The sequence below is a fragment of the Oncorhynchus tshawytscha genome, linkage group LG09, assembly GCF_018296145.1.
Source record: "Oncorhynchus tshawytscha isolate Ot180627B linkage group LG09, Otsh_v2.0, whole genome shotgun sequence".
NCBI classification, from domain to species: domain Eukaryota; kingdom Metazoa; phylum Chordata; class Actinopteri; order Salmoniformes; family Salmonidae; genus Oncorhynchus; species Oncorhynchus tshawytscha.
This window is the reverse complement of record NC_056437.1, coordinates 2,858,352-2,870,652: the sequence shown is the minus strand read 5'-3', so window position 1 is coordinate 2,870,652 and position 12,301 is coordinate 2,858,352. Positions and strand designations below refer to the sequence as shown.

Below are 12,301 nucleotides of genomic sequence, written 5' to 3'. Positions count from 1 at the left end.
TTGTCCCGGTCTTCTTCCTCTGTACTATGGGTATGGTTCGGGTGATGTCAACCTCCCTGTCTTCCTCTGTACTATGGGTAAATAGATACAGACACCTAGACAGACACAGAAAACCCATTGATCAAATGTACTGATGTCATGTTGACGTTGTACAACACATACTGGTAGTGTTGAATATGCAGTACTTGTATGTGTGCAGGTTGGTCATAGCTTAATCTTGCTAGTACATTATTATAATGTAATGTGTTTAAAGAAAAAATGGGGAGGCTTGCAAGCCGAAGAACACCATCCCAACCGTGAAGCACAGGGTTGGCAGCATCATCTTGTGGGGGTGCTTTACTGCAGGAGGGAATGGTGCACTTCACAAACTAGATGGCAGCATGAGGTAGGAAAATTATGTAGATATATTGAAGCAACATCTCAAGACATCAGTCAGGAAGTTAAAGCTTGGACGCTAATGGGTCTTTCAAACGGACAATGACCCCAAGGATACTTCCAAAGTTGTGGCAAAATGGCTTAAGGGCAACAAAGTCAAGGTATTGGAGTGGCCATCACAAAGCCCTGACCTCAATCCTATAGAAAATTTTAGGCAAATTTTAGGCATACTGAAAAAGCGTGAGCGAGCAAGGAGGCCTACAAACCTGACTCAGTTACACGAGCTCTCTCAGGAGGAGTTTAAATGTATTTGGCTAAGGTGTATGTAAACTTCCGACTTCAACTTTATTATCTTTGTGTGGGTGCCCCATGTCGCCCCTGGTAAGATACCGATGTCGCCTAAATCCGCCCCACAGGATGTAGAATTATAATTCATTATAATTTGGTTTGAGTGACAGCAAATATAATTTAATCCCGTACCATTATAAATAAATTCCACTCCGCCATAGAAGAAGATGAGAGTTATATTGAATCTGACAGATCACACTTCCAGATAGCAAAGAATATATCACTTTTCTCTGGAAACAATGTTCATAACCTTGTTTAACCTTAGTGCTTAGAATAGCCAATTACACTGAGTGTACAAAACATTAGGAACACCTTCCTACTATTGAGTCGTACCCCCTTTTGCCCTCAGAACAGCCTCAATTCGTTGGGGCATGAACTGCAAGGTGTCGAAAGCATTCGACAGGGATGCTGGCCCCATGTTGACTCCAATTCTTCCCACAGTTGTGTCAAGTCGGCTGGATGTCATTTGGGTTATGGACCGTTTTTGATACACACAGGGAAATGTTGAGCGTGAAAAACCCAGCCGTGTTGCGGTTCTTGACACACTCAACCCGGTGTCCCTGGTACCTACGACCATACCCCGTTCAAAGGCACTTAAATATAACTTAAATAATGGCACACATACACAATCCATGTCTCAAAGGCTTAAAAATAATGATTTAACCTGTTTTCCTCCCCTTCATCTACAGTGGATTTAACAGGTGACATCAATAAGGGATCATAGCTTTCACCTGGATTCACCTGGCCAGTCAGTCTATGTCATGGAAAGAGCAGGTTCCTAATGTTTTGTCCACTCCGTGTATATTTCTAAGAACCATTTCATTTGTTTGGCTTTTTAAGGTTTTGGGTGTTTTATGTGATTTCGATTATATTTCCTTTAATTTAAATTATAATTGCACCTCTGTATCCTGTTTAAAACTTCAATTCAAATTCAAGAATTGAACTGGAATTTGATGCTTTCAGGTTTGAATTGAGAACAAGCCAGTCAGGTAGTTAGTTAGCCCTGTCTTACTATATACTTGCTACCAGTGGTTCTATATCTAGAGTGAAGAGAGTACAGAGGGCGTTCCGGGCACTAACACCATTTTTTTCATGTCAATATACTTGCCTTCAATCGCGAATGGTTTCCCCACAGTGAGTGTCTTGCATTCTGCATCTATAGACACCTCGTAGTCTAGTAAGGCCTTGTCCATGATAAAAGCATCAAGTTGCTGTGGATCATGCCTGAAACAACAGAAGAAGATTTACTACTGAATTGCACCTCTATCTAACATTGACTAAAATGGATGGGAGGATTCTGTTTTTTTCTTTTTTCAATTCAAGTCAATTCAAGTCAATTCAAGTCAATTTAGCCTTTAAAAGTAGACGTTCAAAATACATAATTTTCTGTTTAATGTCCTGGCGGTTGTAGTTCAAGTGTGAGAATACTGAAGTTCATATTTTCAAGAAAAAAAGTTACCCAGTAAAAAGTGCTTAGTATTGTGTTGGAAATCAATGACCCGAGCTCAGCTCAGTTAATACCTACCATTGTGTTGCTGAGTCATCATAATGCTTCAGCAAATGTACATTATCCCAGGGGTGTTTGAAGACACAATGTAAGTAACCTAATGTATGTCCCTCTAACTGCTCTGAATGCCTCTGCTGATCCTACAGCTATTGTATGCTGTAATTATGTGCTTTTGAACCAGAGTTATACTGTTAGCACTGAGGCGGTGTACCCTAGTAGGAAGTTCACTGTGTTCAGCTCACCCTGCACTAACATAAATAACATGAGCATATCTACTTCTGCTAAGCTTCCCAGTAAAGCAATGAAAACAATCAAGCATCCCAGAAAAGGGCAAAAAAATTGCCTATATTAACATATGTAGCCTAAGAAACAAAGTTTATGAAATCAATAATTTGCTAGTAACAGATGACATTCATATTATGACAATCTCTGAAACTCACTTAGTTAATACCTTTGACGATACAGTGGTAGCAATACATGGTTATAACATCTACCGAAAAGACAGGAATGCCAAAGGTGGAGGTGTGGCTGTTTATACTCAGAACCGCATTCCTGTAAAGACTAGAGAGGATCTAATGTTAAATACTGTTGAAGTAATATGGCTACAGGTTCATCTGCCTCACCTAAAGCCCATTCTGGTGGGAAGCTGCTATAGACAGTCAGTATCTGGATAATGTTAAATACTGTTGAAGTAATATGGCTACAGGTTCCTCTGCCTCACCTAAAGCCCATTCTGGAGGGAAGCTGCTATAGACCACCAAGTGCTAACAGTCAGTATCTGGATAATGTTAAATACTGTTGTAGTAATATGGCTACAGGTTCATCTGCCTCACCTAAAGCCCATTCTGGAGGGAAGCTGCTATAGACCACCAAGTGCTAACAGTCAGTATCTGGATAATGTTAAATACTGTTGTAGTAATATGGCTACAGGTTCATCTGCCTCACCTAAAGCCCATTCTGATGGGAAGCTGCTATAGACCACCAAGTGCTAACAGTCAGTATCTGGATAACGTGTAAAATGCTTGATAGTATATGTCATATCAACAGAGAGGTATATTTTCTCGGGTGATTTAAATATTGACTAGCTTTCATCAAGCTGCCCACTCAAGAAAAAGCTTCAAACTGTAACCAGTGCCTTCAACCTGGTGCAGGTTATCAGTCAACCTACCGGGGTAGTTTACAAACAGCACAGGAATGAAATCATCAACATGCATTGATCACATCTTTACTAATGCTGCATGAATTTGTTTTAAAACATTATCCAAATCCATAGGATGTAGTGATCACAATATAGTAGCCATATCTAGGAAAACCAAAGTTCCAAAGGTTTGGCCTAATATAGTGTATCAGAGGACATGGGGCCTAATATAGTGTATCAGAGTTCATGGGGCCTAATATAGTGTATCAGAGGTCATGGGGCCTAATATAGTGTATCAGAGGTCATGGGGCCTAATATAGTGTATAAGGCTGGTTCTAATATAATGTATCAGAGGTCATACAATACGTTTTGTAGTGATTCCTATGTTGTTGATGTAAAGATTATTTGTTGATATTTGGTGTGAAATAACGGGGATCCAAAATAAACCCCAGGAGGAGTAGCTGCTGCTGTGGCAGGAACTAATGGGGATCCATAATAAACCCCAGGAAGAGTAGCTGCTGCCTTGGCAGGAACTAATGGGGATCCATAATAAACCCCAGGAAGAGTAGCTGCTGCTGTGGCAGGAACTAATGGGGATCCATAATAAACCCCAGGAAGAGTAGCTGCTGCTTTGGCAGGAACTAATGGGGATCCATAATAAACCCCAGGAAGAGTAGCTGCTGCCTTGGCAGGAACTAATGTGTATCCATAATAAACCCCAGGAAGAGTAGCTGCTGCTGTGGCAGGAACTAATGTGTATCCATAATAAACCCCAGGAAGAGTAGCTGCTGCTGTGGCAGGAACTAATAAATACAAATACAAACTATTAACACTAAATATATTAATGCTGTTTTTGAATGAAACCCAGACAAGCAGACACAGTTTGCAATTCTTTATCAAAATGAATGGATCTTAACATTTCAAAGCAAGTGCCAGTCTTCCCATAGAATAGTCCTGTCCTCTCGCACAATGGGAGAAAGATATTGTATATTCCGTCAACCCGATCTCAGCACCCAGCTCCATTAACTCGGCTCTGCTCTGCTCCACAGAAGATGTGAGATGACTTGAGAAACAGTTTCAGATTTCAAAAAGAAAAAAGTGAACAAAGCACAGGGCCACTAATGCTGTTACTCATTTCCGGAAGTATAGTTTGATATTGATGATGACTGGAGACAGTTTCAGATTGGGTAGCAGAGTTGGAGACAGTTTCAGATTGGGTAGCAGCGTTGGAGACAGTTTCAGCTTGGGTAGCAGAGTTGGAGACAGTTTCAGATTGGGTAGCAGAGTTGGAGACAGTTTCAGATTGGGTAGCAGAGTTGGAGACAGTTTCAGATTGGGTAGCAGAGTTGGAGACAGTTTCAGATTGGGTAGCAGAGTTGGAGACAGTTTCAGATTGGGTAGCAGAGTTGGAGACAGTTTCAGATTGGGTAACAGAGTTGGAGACCATTTCAGATTGGGTAGCAGAGTTGGACAGGATCAAAAGGGCGAGGTGGATAGATACCACCCCAGTAGACCTGGATTTCAACTTTATCTGTTCGAACTAAATATACCAATAGAAAAGTTTAAAAAACTGCAAATCCCATTCTAGCCAGATTCAAGCTCTCTAGGCAGATTCAAGCTCTCCAGACAGACTCAAGCCAACTCCAGGCAGATTAAAGCTCTCCAGACAGACTCAAGCCAACTCCATGCAGACTCAAGGCAACTCCAAGCAGATTCAAGCTCTCCAGACAGACTCAAGACAACTCTATGCAGACTCAAGCCAACTCCACGCAGATTCAGGCTCTCCAGACAGACTCAAACCAACTCCAGGCAGATTCAAGCTCTCAAGGTTGACTCAAGCCAACTCCAAGCAGATTCAAGCTCCCCAGACAGACTCAATCCAACTCCAGGCAGGCTCAAGCTAACTCTAAAAGAGAGTCTACCTCTGTCTAAGCTGTGGGGGAAGGGGGTCTACTAAACTATATGGAATTGTTTTAAGAAGGTCATACAAAGGACAATTTTGCTATTTGATTTACAATTTGAAGACGCCTTGAAGTATAAAAAAATGTATATTAAACAATAATTTGATGAAAAACGCATTGCATAACAGATTCACTACATGGAATAACAAATAATCCCCAAAACAATTTTTAAAGGAAGTTTGTTCTGAAGTGTCTGTCCTATATCTGAGAGATAGAAGAAGAAATCAGTTTTTTTGCACTGTATTGAACCCTTTACTTTTGGCATTAAACCGTCTCCATGTATACTTACATGAATGTTTTCAAATGATACTGGGGGACCTTCAGACAAGTCATAGAGCAAAATGGAGCACACTGTTGTGTTCGTGAGAGTCTCATCCTTCCATGAAGGGGTCATAATATGTAGGCCGATTTTCAGGATGTCTCATGGTCTGACAAACACTGGTCTAGCTCTGTCACCCTTCACAGCAGATGGGCTGTCTCCTGGTCTGATAAACACTGCTGTAGCTCTGTCACCCTTCACAGCAGATGGGCTGTTTCCTGGTCTGATAAACACTGGTCTAGCTCTGTCACCCTTCACAGCAGATGGGCTGTCTCCTGGTCTGATAAACACTGCTGTAGCTCTGTCACCCTTCACAGCAGATGGGCTGTTTCCTGGTCTGATAAACACTGCTGTAGCTCTGTCACCCTTCACAGCAGATGGGCTGTCTCCTGGTCTGATAAACACTGCTGTAGCTCTGTCACCCTTCACAGCAGATGGGCTGTTTCCTGGTCTGATAAACACTGCTGTAGCTCTGTCACCCTTCACAGCAGATGTGTCTCCTGGTCTGATAAACACTGCTGTAGCTCTGTCACCTTTCACCGCAGATGGGCTATCTCATGGTCTGACAAACACTGGTCTAGCTCTGTCACCCTTCACAGCAGATGGGCTGTCTCCTGGTCTGATAAACACTGCTGTAGCTCTGTCACCCTTCACAGCAGATGTGTCTCCTGGTCTGATAAACACTGATGTAGCTCTGTCACCTTCCACCGCAGATGGGCTGTCTCATGGTCTGACAAACACTGGTCTTTCTCTGTCAACTTTCACCGCAGATGGGCTATCTCATGGTCTGACAAACACTGGTCTGGCTCTGTCACCTTTCACCGCAGATGGGCTGTCTCATGGTCTGACAAACACTGGTCTAGCTCTGTCACCTTTCACCGCAGATGGGCTGTCTCATGGTCTGATAAACACTGGTCTAGCTCTGTCACCCTTCACCGCAGATGGGCTGTCTCATGGTCTGATAAACACTGGTCTAGCTCTGTCACCCTTCACCGCAGATGGGCTGTCTCATGGTCTGATAAACACTGGTCTAGCTCTGTCACCCTTCACCGCAGATGCGGAAGTACGACATAAGTAGATGCAGTGGATTGAAACGCATCCAATGCAAAACATCTATCTCTCTAGCATAAACTGACAGATTTTTAAGAGGACTTTTGTATTTTGCTAATTCGATGTCCGTGGGAGTGCTGACATCAGCCTTAGGGGGCTTTAATATAGCCAACTCCAGGCAGACTCAAGCCAACTCCAGGCAGACTCAAGCCAACTCCAGGCAGACTCAAGCCAACTCCAGGCAGACTCAAGCCAACTCCAGGTAGACTCAAGCCAACTCCAGGAAGACTTAAGCCAACTCCAGGCAGACTCAAGCCAACTCCAGGCAGACTCAAGCCAACTCCAGGAAGACTTAAGCCAACTCCAGGCAGACACAAGCCAATTCCAGGCAGACTCAAGCCAACTACAGACAGACTCAAGCCAACTCCAGCCATACTCAAGCCAACTCCAGCAATACTCAAGCCAACTCCAGGCATACTCAAGCCAACTCCAGACATACTCAAGCCAACTCCAGACAGACTCAAGCCAACTCCAGGCATACTCAAGCCAACTCCGGGCATACTCAAGCCAACTCCGGGCATACTCAAGCCAACTCCAGACAGACTCAAGCCAAATCCAGGCCGACTCAAGCCAACTCCAGGCAGACTCAAGTCAACTCCAGACAGACTCAAGCCAACTCCAGGCAGACTCAAGCCAACTCCAGGCATACTCAAGCCAACTCCAGACATACTCAAGCCAACTCCAGACAGACTCAAGCCAACTCCAGGCATACTCAAGCCAACTTCAGGCAGACTCAAGCCATACTCAAGCCAACTCCGGGCATACTCAAGCCAACTCCAGACAGACTCAAGCCAACTCCAGGCCGACTCAAGCCAACTCCAGGCCGACTCAAGCCAACTCCAGGCAGACTCAAGACTACTCCAGGCCGACTCAAGCCAACTCCAGGCCGACTCAAGCCAACTCCAGGCAGACTCAAGCCAACTCCAGGCAGACTCAAGCCAACTCCAGGCAGACTCAAGCCAACTCCAGGCAGACTCAAGCCAACTCCAGGCCGACTCAAGCCAACTCCAGGCAGACTCAAGACAACTCCAGGCAGACTCAAGCCAACTCCAGGCCGACTCAAGCCAACTGCAGGCAGACTCAAGCCAACTACAGACAGACTCAAGCCAACTCCAGGCCGACTCAAGCCAACTCCAGGCAGACTCAAGCCAACTCCAGGCATACTCAAGCCTATTCCATGCAGACTCAAGCAAACTCCAGACAGACTAAGCCAAAACTCAAATACAGACTCAAGCCGAGAGACTGAGAAACTGCATCTATCTCAAGGCCTTCAGACTGTTACAGTAAACAGCCATCACTAGCACATTAGATGCTGCTTTCCTATATACATAGACTTGAAATCACTGGCCACTTTAATAATAGAACACTAGTCACTTTAATAATGTTTACATATTTTACATTACTAATCTCACATGTGTATACTGTATTCTAATCTACTGTATCTTAGTATATGCCGCTCTGACATTGCTTCTCCGAATATTTACAGCAGCAGTCAAATGTTTGGACACACCTACTCATTAAACGGTTTTCTAAATGTTTACTATTTTCTATATTGTAGAATAATAGTGAAGACATCAAAACTAAGAAATAACACATATGGAATCATGTAGAAACCAACAAAGTGTTATAAACTGATCAAAATATATTTTATATTCTTCAAAGTAGCTACCCTTTGTCTTGATGACAGCTTTGCAAACTCTTGGCATTCTCTCAACCAGCTTCACCTGGAATGCTTTTCCAACAGTCTTGAAGGAGTTCCCACATATGCTGAGCAGTTGTTGGCTTTTTCTCATTCACTCTGCGGTCCGACTCAACCCAAACCATCTCAATTGGGTTGAGGTCGGGTGATTGTGGAGGCCAGGTCATCTGATGCAGTACTCCATCACTCTCCTTCTTGGTCAAATAGCCCTTACACAGCCTGGAGGTGTGTTGTAATTGTTCTGCTGAAAAACAAATGATAGTCCCACTAAGCGCAAATGAGAAGGGATGGCGTATCACTGCAAAATGCTGTGGTAGCCATGCTGGTAAAGTGTGCCTTGAATTCTAAATAAATCACAGCCAGCGTCACCAGGAAAGGAACCCCAAACCATCATACCTCCTCCTTCCTGCTTCACGGTGGGAACCACACATGCGGAGATCATCCGTTCACCTACTTTGCATCTGAAAAAGACACGGCGGTTGGAACCAACAATCTCAAATTTGGACTCATCAGACCAAGGAGAGATTTCCACCACTCTAATGTCCATTTCTCATGTTTCTTGGCCCAAGCAAGTCTCTTCTTGTTATTGGTGTCCTTTAGCAGTGGTTTCTTGGCAGCAATTCGACAATGAAGGCCTGATTCACGCAGTCTTCTCGGAACAGTTGATGTGTCTGTTACTTGAACTCTGTGAAGCATTTATTTGGGCTGGAATTTATGAGGCTGGTAACTCTAATGAACGTATCCTCTGCAGCAGAGGTACCTCTGGGTCTTCCTTTCCTGTGGCGGTCCTCATGAGAGCTAGTTTCATTATTGCTCTTGATGTTTTTTGCAACTGCACTTGAAGAAACTATCAAAGTTCTTGCAATTTTCCATATTGACTGACATTCATGTCTTAAAGTAATGATGGATGGTCGTTTCCCTTTGCTTATTTGAGCTGTTCTTGCCAAAATATGAACTTAGTCTTTTACCAAATAGGGCTATATTCTGTATGCCACCCCTACCTTGTCAAGACACAACTGATTGGCTAAAACACATTAAGAAGGGAAGAAATTCCTTAAATTAACTTTTAACAGGCCGCACCTGTTAATTGAAATTCATTCCAGGTGACTACCTCATGAAGCTGGTAGAGAGAATGCCAAGAGTGTGCAAATATGTCATCAATGGAAAAGGGTGCCTACTTTGAAGAATCTAAAATATGAAATATATTGTGATTTGTTTACAGTTATTTGTTTACTGCATGATTCCATATGTGTTATTTCATAGACCTTTCTTCCGGACAGCTAAAATCCAAGAGCATATGCTGGGTTTTCTATATAGTCTTGGCTAACGGCTAAAGGCAGACAGGCTAACGGCAGACAGGCTAAAGGCAGACAGGTTAAAGGCAGACAGGCTAAAGGCTAACGGCAGACAGGCTAAAGGCAGACAGGCTAAAGGCAGACAAGCTAACGGCAGACAGGCTAAAGGCAGACAGGCTGGCGAATTTCAATCATGTGCTCTCTATGAAACAATGTGGTCAATGCATGATCATTGAGAAGAGAGATACAGTTGTAGTGTTACAGGCTGACTACACCGCTCGCATTGCCAAATACATTTTGAAATCTATGAGATCTATAGCGCTCGCGCGCGCCAACGTGCTTCTGCGTTGCCAAGGGCTAAAATAGAAGTCAGTTCTATTTCTGACGCAGATCGCGCTGCAAGTCCTGCCTCTCCCATCTCCTCATTGGTTTATAGAAGCAGGTACCCACGTGCCATCTCCTCATTGGTTAAACCCACGTGGGTGACTAAAAGACGAACAAGGTCAGTGGCAGTAATGCACCTAATTTATAAAAGTCGCAATATAAAGTCAACAGAAGGAAAAGCCTAGAAGGAGGAGAGATGAATAGAAACGATTCGGTTGACCATTTTATGTGTGGATTAATTGTCGGAGTAGAGGACCTTGTGCTTTTCTGGTAAAATAACAACTCCATGTTTATATCCCAGGACAAATTAGCTAGCAACAGCAAGCTATCTAAATAGGACAAATTAGCTAGCAAGTGCAAGCTAGCTAACTAAATTGCCATAAATGTTTAATGCTTTTTGACCTGTCCCCAAATTAATGTATTTGTTTAAGAGTTTGTTTTGATATTTTAACCTGCGCGTCGACATCACGATTGGTGTAGGGGGACAGCCAGTTTGGGTTCTGTGTTCCTCAGATTTTTCTACGTTACCTTTTTAGGGTTAGGGGGCAGCATTTTCACTTTGGATGAATTGCGTGCCGATAGTGAACTGCCTCCTACTCTGTCCCAGATACTAATATATGCATAGTATTATTACTATTGCATAGAAAACACTCTGAAGTTTCTAAAACTGTTTGAATTATGTCTGTGAGTATAACGGAACTCATATGGCAGGCAAACTTCCAAACAGGAAGTGGAAATTCTGGGGCTGGTTGATTTTCAACTCATCGCCTATTCACATTCCAGAAAGATATGGATCTGTTCGCACTTCCTACGCCTTCCCCCAGATGTCAACAGTCAGTAGAACGTGGAATGAAGCCTCTAGTGTGATGTGGGGCCGGATGGCAGCTATTTGAGTCAGTGGTCTGGCAGAATGCCAGTTCCTGGTCAGGCTCATTTCTCATGATATCGCCATGCGTTCCATTACTCTGTAGACAAAAGAATGCCAGTTCCTGGTCAGGCTCATTTCTCATGATATCGCCATGCGTTCCATTACTCTGTAGACAAAAAAGAATGCTCCGGTTGGAACGTTATTTGATATATATGATGATAACATCCTGAAGATTGATTCTCTAGTTAGTTTGACCAGTTTATTCGACCTGCAATATAACTTTTTGAAGTTTGCGTCCAAGTTCGCCTGGACCAGCGCCAGCTTTTGGACATGTGAACTAAATGTGCTAGCAAAAGTAGCTAATTGGACACTAGTAATGGACATTATCAAACAAAACAACGATTTATTGCGGAACTAGGATTCCTGGCACTGCATTCTGATGAAAGATCATCAAAGGTAAGGGAATATTTATGATGTAATTTCGTATTTCTGTTGACTCCAACATGGCGGAGAAATGTTGTGTATTTCTGAGCTCCGTCTCAGATTATTGCATGGTATGCATTTTTCGTAAAGTAAAAAAAAAATCTGACACAGCGGTTGCATTAAGAACAAGTGTATCTTTAATTATATGTAAAACGTATATGTATATATATATATATCTTTCAGCAAATTTTATGATGAGTATTTCTGTTATATGACTCTCTGTAATTACTCCGGATACTTTGGAGGCATTTCTGAACATAAACTGAGATTTGTGGATATTGGGGCGGCAGGGTAGCCTAGTGGTTAGCCTAGTGGTTAGAGCGGTAGACTAGTAACCGGAAGGTTGCAAGTTCCAACCCCCGAGCTGACAAGGTACAAATCTGTCGTTCTGCCCCTGAACAGGCAGTTAACCCACTGTTCCTAGGCCGTCATTGAAAATAAGAATTTGTTCTTAACTGACTTGCCTAGTTAAATAAAGGTAAAATAAATAAAAAAATATGTATATTATCGAACAAAACATAAACGTATTGTGTAACATGATGTCCTATGAGTGTCATCTGATGAAGATTATCAAAGGTTAGTGCTTCTACATCTGCATTGCTTGCTGTTTGGGGTTTTAGGCTGGGTTTCTGTACAGCACTTTGAGATATCAGCTGATGTACGAAGGGCTATATAAATACATTTGATTTGATTCATTTTATCTCTATCTCTGCTTTTATGACTCTATCTTTGGCTGGGAAAAATGGCTGTGTGTTTTTTTGGATTTGGTGGTGATCTAACATAAATATATGTTGTGTTTTAGCTGTAAAACATT

General features: G+C 42.8%; 1 protein-coding gene across 1 annotated transcript in view; it reads right to left on the bottom strand.

Annotated features, from left to right (window-relative positions):
• grin3a (glutamate receptor, ionotropic, N-methyl-D-aspartate 3A) overlaps positions 1-12,301 on the bottom strand; it is a 77,095-nt gene that overhangs the window by 17,253 nt on the left and 47,541 nt on the right. The window contains exon 6 of the mRNA XM_042326367.1: positions 1,832-1,947. Within this exon, the coding sequence (XP_042182301.1) occupies positions 1,832-1,947 (116 nt within the window). The remainder of the gene's footprint in view (positions 1-1,831; positions 1,948-12,301) is intronic.